Source organism: Trichosurus vulpecula, chromosome 7 (genome assembly GCF_011100635.1).
Source record: "Trichosurus vulpecula isolate mTriVul1 chromosome 7, mTriVul1.pri, whole genome shotgun sequence".
NCBI classification, from domain to species: Eukaryota; Metazoa; Chordata; class Mammalia; order Diprotodontia; family Phalangeridae; genus Trichosurus; species Trichosurus vulpecula.
In genome coordinates, this window is record NC_050579.1 from 160,165,898 (window position 1) to 160,180,124 (window position 14,227).

Here is a 14,227-nt window from a genome sequence, read left to right on the forward strand (position 1 = left end):
CAGGGTTCCCTTTGTTCTGCTCATTTAACTCTTCATAATTTCATACAAGTCTTTCCATGTTTTTCTAAAATCAACCAGTTCTTCATTTCTTACAGCACAGTAATATTTCATCACATAGAAAATCTTTTTTACTTATTTGTAAGGTGTATCTAAGTTAGCCCCAGCTTCCTTTTATGTTTTTAAATTAAGCAGCATGATGGGAATGGTAGATAGCAGTAGTTTTTGGTACCTGTAGCTTCATATTGCAGGCAAGCCCCTGTTTGTTCTTTGCTCCATGCATCCAGTGACTGGTCAAGGACTTAGAAATCTCATCCCAGACAGCAGAAAGAGAGAATGTATAGGTCAAGAGTATACCAGAATGGGTGCTTGCTGATGTGTAATACAGCTCATGTTTGCCTGAGTATTCATCTAAAACCATCAAAGTTTAGAAGGTGCTTGCTTTCCCGAACCACGTGAGATGGGCGGCCCTGTCCTGTTCATCTTTGATCTCCTCCAGTCAGTCAGCAGGTACTCATTAAGTGCTCACTATGTGCCAAGCAAAAAGAAAGACCCGCCTTTTCCTCCAGGAGCTTACCTTCTAATGAGGAACCCCAAACACACCTAAAAGGCAGCTGAATGGGGGCCAGGAGAAATGAAGCACTGTTTAAAGCTTTGTAGAGGAAGTCCAAGGTGCCGCCTGTCCGGGAATCAGCTTCTAGAGAGGAAAGGACCATTTCCTCCACTTATTTATTATTATTCACAGTAATAATGACCCGCATTTGCATAGTGCTTTAAGGTTTTGCAAAACACTTTGAAAACTTTCCCATTTGATTTTACTCGATCTTCATAACCTTATGAGGTGGGCACTGTTTTTATCTGAATTTTACCAGTAGAAAAAAAAGCTGAGGCTGACAGAGGTCCGTTATTTACCCAGAGTCATACAGCTAGCAAGTGACTGAGGAGGAGTTTGAACCCAGGTTTCTGACTCCAATTAACTTCTCTGTCCACTAAGCCAGACTGCTGCCTGTACGGTGCTCAGAAGGAGAAAGTGCTTCATAAATATTTTTTGAAAAAATATAAGGGTTGAAAAACTTGGTATTGTGGAAAGAGGAATGTATTGGGAGTAGAACTGGGTTCTGATCCTGGATTTAGCATGGTTTATAGGACCCCTAGCCAAGTACTTTACCAAAGACTCAGTTTCTTCATCTGCTAAATGAAGGAATTGTACCAAGTGATTTCTAAGCTCGCTTCTAGCCCTAAAACCCTAATTCTGCAATCCTCTGCCATTGGCTCTGTAGGGGTTTTGGCTGTTTGTCGAACCAGAGCCTTCTTCTCCTCCTCCTCCTCCCCCCCCCACTCCATCTCTATCCCTGCCAGGTTTGGCCCACTGTCCATTTATATGAACTATTTGGTACACATGACTGCAAATTAATTTGTGCTAGCTAAGCTGCATGTCATCTCTGTCACATCTGCAGAGGAGCTGTTCTGTACTAAGACTGCTGGTAGCTCCGTGGGTACAGCACTGGGCCTGGAGTCAGGAAGGTCTGAGTTCAAATGTGGCCTCAGACACTTACTAGCTGTATGACCCTGGGCAGGTCCCTTAACTTCTTGTTGCCTCATTTTCCTCAATTATAAAATGGGGACCATCATAGCACCTGACTCCTGGGACTGTTATGAGGATCAGATGGGAACATATTTGTAAAGCTCCTAGCAGCGCCTGGCACACGGTAAGTGCTGTAGAAATACTAGCTATGTAAATCCTCGTCGTCATCATCGTCATCGTCATTGCTGCCTTTCCTTCTCTCCTAACCCCCCAGCTGTATGCTCCAGCCCATTACTCTCAGCCTGCTTAGGTTGTAGGCCCTCCGTTGTGGCCTCCTCCTCTTCCTCCTTCTGCTTGACTTCCTTAACTCCCCGAATCTTGTCGGTGTCCTTTTCCTTCCTCTCCTCCTTCCCTTTGGACTCAGAGGAGGAGGTGGCTCTCCTCCTTGTCATCTCTTTCCATACTTTGCTTAATGAAAGATCCTCCCTCTCGCATCCTCAAAAGCTTTCCTTCCACCGTCTTCTTCCCCTCCAGCTACAGATATTCTCAGGTCACCTCCATCCTAAAACAACACTCTTTCAAGCTTGCTATTCTGCTTTGAGAAAGGGTAGTCTACAGGGCATCCCTAAAGTCTAGACACACACGCAAAAATGCCTATTTTGAAACATTTGGAACATTAACAGAACTTAGCCCCCTTGACTTCTTTTTCTGAAGTGTGCTAAAGGAGAAGGTGCACTCAATGAAAATCACAGATGCAGTACACTTGATTGAATGCATAAAGAGTGAATGTGCTAAGATTGACGGTAATGTAGAGTTATTGCATCGAGTTCACATGAATCTTGCAAATCGCATCAATCTTTGCATCACAAATGATGGAAATCATACTGAAGATGTTATTTGTTAATATGCCAATTAAATAAAATGTTGTAGGAAATTTCATTCTTTTCATTTCTTGAAAATCTGCATTTTTGCCCATGTGTCCAGACTTTAGGAACACCCTGTATATTCGCTGCTGATACTTCCTCACCACCCACGCCCTTACCCCCTGGCTTTTACCCCCATCACTCTGCTGAAGTATTTTTCTCTAAGGCCAGTGTCACAGAATCACTGACTTTCAGAGCTAGAGGGAACCTCAGAGACAGTCTGTAATGTGACTGAGACCTGAACACCACAAATCCCCTTTGTCACATCCTTACTAAGCGTCAGTGAGGAGATACGTACGTGCTCCCAAAACAACTTAGCCCACATCTTAGCAGCTCTAACTGTGAGGAAGTACTTCCTTAGGTCATGCCTGAATTGCTTCTTTGTAGCCTCTATCCATTGCTCCTACTTGGGCCATCTCAGCCAGGTAGAGCTAGTCTAACTGGTCTTTTTTTTTTAATTTATTTTTTTTATTTTTAGTTTCCAACACTTAGTTCCACAAGTTTTTGAGCTCCAGATTTTCTCCCCTCCTCCTCTTCCCCGCTTCCTCCCAAGACAGCATGTAATACGATATAGGTTCCACATAGACCTTGGCATTAAACTTATTTACACAATAGTCATGTTGTAATGAAGAATTATAACCGATGGAATGAATCATGAGAGAGAAGGAACAAAACCAAAAAGAGAGAGAGAGAGAGAGCAAATAGTTTGCCTCAATCTGCAAATACCCATAGACCGCTATAGTGTCTTTCTATCACTAACACCACTACCACCTACCTTCCCTCCTCCCCTGTCTTCTTTCCTTCCTAATCAATAGATCCTGTGACTTCTTTTAGTCCTTAGTTTTGACCTCACTTTAGTATTTTATACTGTTAACCACCTGATACCTTCTCCCCCCTTAGTTTCTGTGACACTGCTCTCTCCCAGGTCTCCCTTATTTCTGACCAGTCTTTCTCAGTTTCTTTTGCTAACTCCTTCCTCTGCCTTCTTCAGCTACCTAAATATGGTTCTCTCCTAAGATTTTGCCTTTGGCCCTTCTGTATTCTCTTCCATGGCAGTCCTATGGCTTTAATGATCCCCTCTATACAAATGACCCTTCATCTTCTTCCCGGAATCTATCCCTCCCCTAATTCTCTTTCTAGTTGGTGGTACCAACATCTTCCCACCCACCTAGGCTCAAGACCTCATTGTCAACTTTGACAATTCATTCACTCAGTAAATATATATTAAGAACCTACTATATGCAGGGCATTGTTAAGCACTGGGAATATATATACATATGTGTATATATAATGTTATATATAAAATTTTATATAATACATATTGATACACACACACACAATCACAATCACAATCACAGAGCTTCCACCCTCAACTCTTTCCCCTCACTTATTGACCTACCTATATTCTATTGGTTCTTAATCTACCATATCTCTGAAGTCAGTCCTAACTTTGCAAGCCACTCTGGTTCAGGCCCTGCAAATTGTAACCTAGATCATTGTATCAGCCCACTACTCATTTTTCCTGCCAGTCTATCTCCATTTAAATCCATTCTTCCTATTGCTGTACAGTTATCTCTAACACATTACGACTTTCCCCGTGGTAGTTTCAATATATCAAGGGTCAGCATAAGAAATTAAATGGGAATTTGGGGGGAGTTTTGCAGAAGGTGCAGATGACACAGAAGGCCAGCAGATGACACAGAAAAAGTTTAAAAATTCAGAACGGCATAAAATATGTAGAATACTGTGTAATATTAACATGTTTTATCTTTTAATACCATAATAATTCAGATTTCTCCTCTGGTACAAAGGAAAGATCAAAAAATTTTACACAGATTTTCCAGATCACTAGGGTGCCACATCCATAACCCCTGAGAGGTGGAAGGGATAACTGCACATGTAATTTTTTAATGTACCACCGATCACACCACTCAAAGACCTTGAATGACTCTCCTCCATTGCCTGCTGCATAAAGCTTAACCTCCTTATCAAGACATCCAAGCTTCCACTTGTAGGCCAGGTAAAACAACCCACAGAGCAAGATGGCACGTGCCAGGTACGTCAAATTACTGCCATCACATCAACCACTAACTCCCTTTGGACTCCACTGGAGATAGCCCAGGACCCTGAGCCTAACACGCTAGGATATGGTAGGACCCCATAGACCGCTAGCCCTGCTTCTAGCATTGGCCCCACAGCCCACACTGAGAGAAACTGTTGCTATGAAGATAGGGAACACCTTCCTCAACACCACCAATACCAAGTGCTGACCAACTCACCCAACAGGCAGATAAGGCCATAAGCATGGGAATGGGAACATCCTTCAGACTACGTGTCCTGCTTTCAGGCCACCTCCCGTAGCCATCATCCCAGGAAGCAAACCCCATGAAAAAAAAACCTGAAAACTGCCTATTAGCTTTATAGCCAATATTCCTGAAGACCCAGAAAAGAAAGTCCTTGGCACTATGAAATGGTTCAACATTATAAACTGGTAAGACTTTATCCATGGAAATGACATTAAAGAAGAGGCATTATCATCTGTTTTAGGGCTGTTCCCTAAGGACCATGGGACATTTCCATGTAACTTGGAGCTGAAACCTTCTAAATGCATCTCCTCCATTAAAATAGGAGCTCCTTGATAACAAAAGCTAACTCAATTTTCTGTTTTGTATCCTCATTGCAGGAGGTGTAGCTAGATGATGCAGTAAATAAAGTGCCTCAGGCCTGGAGTCAGGAAGACTCATCTTCCTGAGTTCAGATCTGGCCTCAGACACTTGGTAGTTGTGTGACCCTGGACAAGTCACTTCACCCTGTTGCCCTCAGTTTCCTCATCTCTAAAATGAGCTGCAGAAGGAAATGGCAAACCACTCCAGTATCTTTGCCAAGAATGGAATCACAGAGAGTTGGACATAACTGAAAATGACTGAATAACAATATCCTCAGTGCATTTATTAAAAAAGAGCATTTATTGAGCGCTTATTATTTGTCAGACACTGTGCTTAGCACAATGCAAATACCGTGCAAGGAAAAACAAACATATTCCCTGTACTTAAGGAGCTTCTGTCCCAATGGGGGGAGGGGAGATACACAAAAAAGAATTCTACTTCTTAAACATACCAAATTCATAAAAGTCTCACATAATTTATTTAGCTCTCCGTCCTCAAATTTCTCATAACGCTTTGTCTTTACCTCTGTTCTACACTTAACTCCTTCTGTCTTATAGCATGATTGTGTGTGTCTTTCTCCCCAATTACACAGTAAATTTATTGAAGCTAAAATCTCTTCTAATTCTACCTTTGGCTCCCCCCGCACCTAGCAAAGAGGCTTGTGCATAGCAGGTGCTTAATATATGTTGAATTATTGAATAATGAAGCTGATAATCTGTGAGGCAGGGGGATAAGTCATTAAATTATAGTTACTTGGTTCATGTGAAGCAGAAACAGAAATGCTTCCTTTCTTCTCACTTGTCATCCCTTTGCAATCTCTCTTCCAGCCTCATCACTCAATTGAAACTGCTCTCTGCAAAGTTACCAATGGCCTCTTAATTACCAAATCTGATAGTATCTCCATCCTCATCTTTCTTGACCCCCTCTACATCATTTAGTATTATTAGTCACCTCTCTTCCTCCTGAGGATTCTCTTTTCCATGGGTTTTCATGACAGAGTTTGTATCATCATGTGGGTCTTGTCCTCAAATTATGGGCATATCCCAAAGATCTGCCCTGGCTTTCTTCTCTTCTCTCTCTCTACACTCTTGGCAAGCTCCTGAGCTCCCGTTGCTTCATTTGGGCTGTATGCCTCTCCTCCATGTCCAAAACTTCTTAGCTTTCCCCCCAGACTCTCATCTTCCTGACTTCCCCGTTTCTCTGGAGAGAGTCATCATCCTTCCAGTCATCCAGGTTTGCAGACTGGAAATTATTCCCTGCTATTCACTCTCCCTTACTCCCACCTCTGTATCCAGTCAGTTGCAAAGTTTTGCCAATTCTGTCTCTACAACATCTTTCACATATGCTCCCTTCTCCCCATTCACACGGTCACCGTGATCATTTAAGCTTTTGCCTCTCTCTTAAAAACTGTTAAGACAGCCTCCAAATCATTCTCCTTAGGTTCCAGGCTCTCACCTTTCTAATCCGTATTCCACACTGCTACCAAAATTATATTCCTAAAGTGCAGATTTGGACTCCAGCTGAGAAAGCCTCAGTGGCTCCCAGTTACCTCTGAGATAAAATGCAAATTGCTGTTCAGCATTTAAAGCCCTTCCACTCAAGTCTCACATCTCCAGCTGCCTACTCCCCTTCTCATCTCCCTCTATATTATTGCATGTGGTGATCTCATCATCTCCAAAGAATCCAATTAAAGTCTCTGTGTTGATGATTCTCAGATCACTTACCCAGTCCTTCCCTCTTAACCTCCAGACTCACATCTCTAAATGCCTATTAGACATCTTGAACTGGATGTCCTGAAGACATCTTAAACTCAACCTGTCTAAAACTGAACTCATTATCTTTCCCCCAAAATCCTCTCCTCTTCCAAACTTCCTGTTATTGTCAAGGACAGGACCATCCTCCCAGTACCCCAAACTAACAATGTAGGTGTCACCCTCAACTCCTCACTCTCTGTCCACCCCCCGTATTCAAGGCTTGTCAATTTTACTGTCCCAACATCTCTTACATATGACCCCTTCTCTCTTCTGACACTGCTAACCCCCTGGTATAGGCCTTCATCACCTCATGCCTAGACTATCGCAGTAACCTTAATATCCTAAAGTCTTATTAACCTTAATAGCTTAATAATGCTGATCTCCTTGCCAGAGTCTCTCCCTATTCCAGTCCATCCTCCACCCAGCCACCAAATTGATCTTCCTAAAAGTATAAGATTAAACCAGGAGTGGGGAACCTATGACCCTCTAGGTCCTCAGGTGCGGCCCTTTGACTGAATCCAAACTTCACAGAACAAATCCCCTCAATAAAAGGATTTGTTCTGTAAAACTTGGACTCAGTCAAAAGGCTGTACCCAAGGACCTAGAAAGCCACGTGTGGCCTCAAGGCCACAGGTTCCCTACCCCTGGACTAAACCATGCCAACACCACCACCACTCAGTGAACTCCAGTGACTCCCTATCACGTCTAGGATCAAATATACAATTATCTGACATTCAGAGACCTCCGTAACCTGACCCCTTCCCACTTTCTACTCTGCTCACTCCTTATACCTTGCAGTCCAGGGACACACTGGCCTCCTGGCTGTTCTAGGAACAAGACACTCCATGTCTTGGCTCTGGGCATTTTCTCTGGCTGTCCCCCTGCCTGGAATGCTCTCTCTGCTCATCTCTACCTCCTGGCTTCCCTGGCCCTCCTTCTCTCTGTTGATTATTTCCAGTTTAGCCTGTCTATAGTTGTTTGCATTGTCTTCTTCATTAGACTTAAGAATTCCTTGAGAGAAGGGACTTTCTTTTTCTCACCAGCGCTTAGCACTGTGCCTGCCACTTAACAAATACTTAATAAATGTTTATTGACCGACTGACTTCATGATCCGGCTCCTCCATCCAGCCTGCTTCTCCAGGCTTATGGCACATCACTACTACCTTTCAGCCAAACTGATTTTGCTCTTGACCATTCACAGCATTCTGACTCCCATCTTGGTACCTTTGCAGTCTGCCCCCCTCACCTGGAGGACACACTCTCCCTACCTCCACCTGGTAGAATCCTTAGCTTCCTTCAAGATTCAGCTCCGATGCCACCTCCTCCACTAGGCCTGTCTTGATCCTTCCACTCAACTAAATTACCTTGTATTTATGTTTTTATGTTCATGTTGCTCCCCCTCCCCCAGTAGAATATGAGTTACTTGAATACAGGGACAGTTTCCTTTTTGTCTTTGTTGCAGTACCTAGCATGGTGCCTGGAACTAGTAGGTACTTAATAAATGCTTATTGAGTGAATGAAAGACTAATCATCATCAGAATTGAAACCCTGGCCATGGACTCCTTTATGCTTTGACATAGGGCACAGGGGCCATTCTGAACGTTTTCCCTAAGGTTTGGAATTTCAGTTTCTCCACTGATTAGGAGGTGTGCTTGCTTGGTTGGTTGATTGGTTGGGTTTTTTTGGGCGGGGCGGGGGGGAGATTACATATTGAACCCATTGCTCCATAACAGTGGTAGTTGTCAAGTACATTGTACTTATTAGTTATGAGTCACTTTACCTACATTATCTCATTTGATCCTTCCAACCCTTTGAGGTAGGTAATGCCAGTGTTACCATTCCCATTTGATTGACCTGGAGACTGAGGCTGTGGCAGGTTAGATGACTTATCCAAGGTCATACAACCAATACATGACAAATCCACTTCTTCTGACTCTTTTCACAACTTACCCTGCTGCCTTACATCAGACAAAGTTAAGTCTCAGAGTGTTTGACTTACAGCATTTGGATGCAACACTCTGTATCTGTTTTAAAATTTCATTTGGACGAGTGTATCAACATATGGTGTAAAAGAAAATAAGTGATTAACTACTATGTCAGTGAAGCATGCTGCCCATAAAAATACCAGGCTGCTGAATGCAAAATGCCAGATATTTAAATGCCCTCCACCTGTATTACATTCATCCTCGAGAGTGGAACATTTCAAGTTATGGAGAGGTGGTGTAATGTTGGAGGTGGCGTAATTACTGTGATTGGGGCTTATTGTGCCTTTGGGGTGGGAGGATACGGGGCTCTAGCAACCTTAAGGTGGTTAGTTCTTTGGACCACTTGCAAATGCTGCCTTCTTTACCTGAAAAGAAGGTAAGAGAAATATTGAACCCATGGTCTGTTTTCACCCCCTTAGATGTGTATTAATGTGGGGCTTACTGGGTATCTTCAAAACTGATTTTTATTATGCATATGTTTCCTAACAGTTGCAAGAAGCAATCCTGGCTGGCAAAGGTGTGACTTCAGCTATTGACCTATGTCGTTACCATGGAAACAAGGCCCTGGAAGCCCTGGAGTGCTTTCCTCCCTCTGAGGCCAGATCTGCTTTAGAAAACATTGTGTATGCTGTCACCAGGTTTCCTTGACACAGAATTTAAAAAGAGACTATTGTTCGTTGGCTGAAAATAACAGGGAAGATGGGGGAGAGGGCTCCACTGTGAACCATCTAAATGTGTCAGTGGTCTAATTTTTTTTTTCGTTTACCACATAACTGAATGAGATTCGCCTTCCTTTTGGAGCTGCTACAAACAAAATTAGGAGAAGGAGAAGAAGAAGAAAAAAAAAAGGTCAAACAGTTTTCACTTGGCATGCCAGAAGCACACTTGAGGCAGCTCTAGCAGAAATAATTAATGAGCTTCGCTCCTGTGACCTCAGCAAATGGACAGGAAATAAGTCCGTATTGATTGGACCGAGCTAGGGATGGCGCCAGGGTGATGGCCTGTGGTTTCCCCGCGCTAAAAAGGACAGAGGGGGGCAGGCAGGCAGCTGCAGGTGTCGGGAGCAAGCCTTTCTGAGCAGGCCAGAATAGAAGAGTGTGTGAAGTCAAGAATTAATGTACCAATTTGTCATTGTGAAGGGAAGTCCAATGAATTAAGAAGGAAAACCCTTTCTCTGTCTCTCTGCAATTATGTCTCCTCTCCATTTTATGTATTCAAATATGAAAATACTTTGTGCCTCATATTTTTAATATTTGCTAAATGTACTGAGAAAATGTGTCAAGTGTCTTAGGTAGGAAATTTTTAAGTGCTATCTGATTTTCACTTGGTTCTTATAGAAGAGGGAATTGTCTCTTTTTTTCCTCTTTCTCTCCTGAAGATTAAATTTTTAACCACCGCTTCAGAGAACCAAACTTTTTCTCCTTGATCAAAGTCATCTTCTCTAACAGTGATACATTCTTTTTCCTTGATTGGTAACAGAATTGTCTTTCAAATGAAATGTATAAATTTGTAATACTTGGGATTGACGAATACTTTTATTTGTACAGATTTTCCGTGGTTTAATCGTAGTACCAGGAAATTTGTTGGGGGGATTTTGTTTAACCTCACAATGTTGAATTTGAAAGTCTTGAACCACAGACATCCAATTACAGAAAGAATATAAGGACTATCACAACCCAGCAACTTGACACTGTCTCTGTTTTGTTCATAGGAGATGATTTTTGTGGTTTGCATGCATGCAATATGAGAACAGCGTTGACAAGAAGGCTGAGTTTACATAAATGATCTCGATTGAGACTCAGCTACCTTTCTTCCTTATGTGGTGTAATTACAGCCCAATCTGGAGACAGCTAACACAGCAAACAGATTTCATTACATCCTTCACTCCGACTCTGAGTGGAGTTATTTCTGTTAAATTCTTCACCCCCCCCTCAAAAAGTCATAGAGCTCCTTTATCAGGGACCAACTGAGTGGCATACATCTGAATAATAGATACAAAACTATATGTGTTTAATCATCGTGTTGTTAAAAAATATTTAAAATGTACTTGAAACATCATTGTAATTGTTTGGTTTTATGCAAGTATGGTTTGAATGTGTTATAGGGATGTCAATTAGTAGACCATTTTATTTTTCTGTTTAAATTACTTTTCTCACTGATGTTGGCTTAATTAGTAACTGTAGTTAAGATGTATTCCATCAGGCTTTTTCTTTAATCATTAACTTCTGGAAAAGCTCTCCTAGTGCTTTGTCTTCCTCAGATGGGGGCCTAAATGTCCTTTAACTCCTATTAAGAAAATGAATAGTGATGTTTATATTTTGTAGAGTAAAAATTTCCTGTCTCGTAGTGCCTAAACAAAGAAATAAAATAAGAAATTTGAAAAGGAGATCCCTGGTCAGGTGGGTAGACCCTAACCACCGTGGATTCTGTTTTGAATTTGGAGTCAGAAGACCGAGGTTCAAATTCTGCCACTTCTTATTATCTGTATAACTAACTGTTGGACAAGTCATTTAATCTCTTTGGGCCTCAGTTTCCTCATCTGTAAAAATGAAGGGATTGAAAGGTTCCTTCTTGCTTTAAATCTCTGATCCTCCATATTTCTTTACCAACTCCCGTATCTCTTCTTTCACAGCCAGAGCCACAGGCTTTTCTGCTGCTCACTCATACCCCCTGCCTCAACTATTCCAAACATCATAGGAGAGAGGACTGTCCTTTAAGATTGAGTGTCCTTGAGACAGGATTGGGAGAATCGTTTGAAAACAAAGGGTCTGAAGGGAGCTGCACAGTTGGAAGTAGTGTGGTCAGAAAGGATAAGGCCAAGAGTCAGAGGAAATTCAAAAGATTTGCTGGCATAGATCCCTGTAAGTTATACTAACTCTTGGCCACACAGGTCCGAAAATACCATGGCACATCTTCTGCGTGTGGAGCACAATCCTGGATTCCCCTTTTTTAGCATCTCCCTTTCTGTGCCCCATTCTTTTTCTGCAGGCCTTCCTGTTTCCCTTTCTGCCTCCCTTTCTGAGTCTTTTCCCTAGTTCCCTTTCTTTGCCTCCTTCTTAGCTCTCTTTCTATTCCTGCCTCCTACATCTTGTTATCTTTTTTCCCTTTGCCATTCAACCCTCAAGCACAAGGTGCCCTGATCCTGCCTTCTGTTTGCCTAGCACTTCTCATACTACAGACTCCCGTGTAATCATGGCCTCTCTCTCAGTGTTCTGTGGTCCTGAAGTATATTTCTCTCCTGCCTTTACCCACGACCTTAAGCTTCACCATCTTATCTTGGTACTAGGCAAGAAGGTTGTTCAGAACTAATTTATGCTAAGGCATGAATGAGAGATGGCTACTAGCCCTCTTTGGGGAGTGATTTGTTGGCCCAAATGAATCTCTAGTGGATTTTCAGATTAAAATGTGGGGAACTCTTAAGTGAGACCATTCAGTTTACTCTCCTGTTTAACCTCTGGAACTGTGGCAAGAGAAGAAGCTTGCAGCCCCTAAAGATGCCAGATCTTTTCAGGAAGGAGTTGGTCTCTTCTCTCTTTTTGAGTTTTTTACCAGCTTTCTGTCTGTACCTGAGGTCTAAACTACTTCTACTGATCTTTACCTTTCATTGAAGTTTCACATGCATACACAGAGAAAGATAGAGAGAGAGAGAGAGAGAGAGAGAGAGAGAGAGAGAGAGAGAGAGAGCTGTCCCAAAATCACAAAATTTGAAAGTTGAGACTACAGAGACCATCTAATCCAACCCATATCCAAAAGTGTGTGTATAATATACCTGGCAGGTGTATTTTACTCTTCAATCCTCTGCTTGAAGACCTCCGAAGATTTCTTGAGAGACCTCTTTCCACTTGTAGACAGTTCAATTTGTTAGAAGGTTTTTCCTGATAGCAAGCCTAAATTGGCCCATTTGCAGTTTCCACCCATCACTACTGGTTCTGTTCTCTGGGACCAAAAAGAATAAACCTTATCACTCCTCCACATTATAGCCCTTCAAGTATTTCAAGACAGCTATCTTGTGCCTTCTGAGTCTTCCCCAAACATGCCCATTTTTTTCACCTGATCTTTGTATGTCACAGACGCAAGACTCTTCCTTAACCTGGTTGCCCTCCTCTGGACATTTTTATTGTCATTGTTCATCAATGTCCTTCTTAAATAGTGGTACCGTAACTATAAACAAAACACTACAGATACAATCTAAAGCAATACGGTGGGACTGTATTACCTCCCTACTCCTGGAAGGTGAGGTATCTAGGTGCTGCAGTAGATTGAGCACTGGATTGGAATCAGGAAGACTCATCTTCCCAAGTTCGAATCCAGTTTCAGACACTTACTAGCTGGTTGACCCTGGCCAAGTCACTTAACCTTGTTTGCCTCAGTTTCCTCATCTGTAAAAGGAGCTGGAGAAGGAAATGGCAAACCACTCCAGTTATCTTTGCCAAGAAAACCCCCAGAGAAGGTCACAGAGAGTCAGACACAACTTAAAAATGACTGAATGACAACAGATTCCTGGGAAATAAACCTCTCTCAATGCAGCACAAGACCACATTAACTTTTTTCGGTGCTCCACAACACAGTTGACACATTGAGCTTGCAGTCTACTTCCAAACCCCCCAGATCTTTTTCAGAATATCTTCTGGTCTATCCATGCCTTCTTCCATCTTGTATTTGTAAAGCTGATTTTTTTCCTTGGACCCCAAGTGCCAAGACTTTACATTTGTCCTAATTAAATTTCATTTTATTAGATTTAACTGATTCTGTCATCCAGTATGTTAGTTATCCTTCCTAGTTTTGTGTCTTCTGCAGGTCTGGTGGGCATACCATGTATGACTTCATCCAAATATTAACCAGCACAGGACCAAGGACAGATCCCTGGATTACTTCACTGGAGATCTGCCATATTGATATTAAACTTTTAATGACTTCTCTTTGAGTCTGACCATCCAGGTACCTGCCTTTGCTATCATGGCTTTTGGTGGGTGGATGTAATCGTCACCTGGGAGCTGATGCAACACCCCAGATATGTGCCATCACCTGCTGTAAAAGGAAGTCTCCCCTATATACAGAGGCTTTTCAGAGGAGCCTCAGGGCAGGGTCCTAGCTCATCCTGATTTCCCCACTCCATCCCTCAAGTTGACCCTAGAAATTCTTGGTTTGATTGTTTAAAACATAGTAATTAGTAAATGATTTAGTAAGAGTCATTTGGGTGAATGGTTTACCATCTGTTCCTAATTATCATACAGCACAAAATTATGCATTTCATTAAATATGTGTCTGATTAACTTTGTTGTAAATGTTATTTGATTATAACACTAAACTCTATTAAAATACACTCAGTCTTCATAGTTTGTTGCTCATGTACCATGGTCATTCAGTTATCACTTTA

The 14,227-nt window shown here is 42.1% G+C and overlaps 1 protein-coding gene across 1 annotated transcript in view; it reads left to right on the forward strand.

The window, feature by feature from the left end:
- The window catches only part of PDSS2 (decaprenyl diphosphate synthase subunit 2), a 287,396-nt gene extending 274,880 nt beyond the window's left edge, over positions 1–12,516 (forward strand). The window contains exon 8 of the mRNA XM_036767627.1: positions 9,340–12,516. Coding sequence (XP_036623522.1) covers positions 9,340–9,498 — 159 coding nt within the window. The 3' untranslated portion in view covers positions 9,499–12,516. The remainder of the gene's footprint in view (positions 1–9,339) is intronic.
- The last annotated feature ends 1,711 nt before the right edge of the window (positions 12,517–14,227 follow it).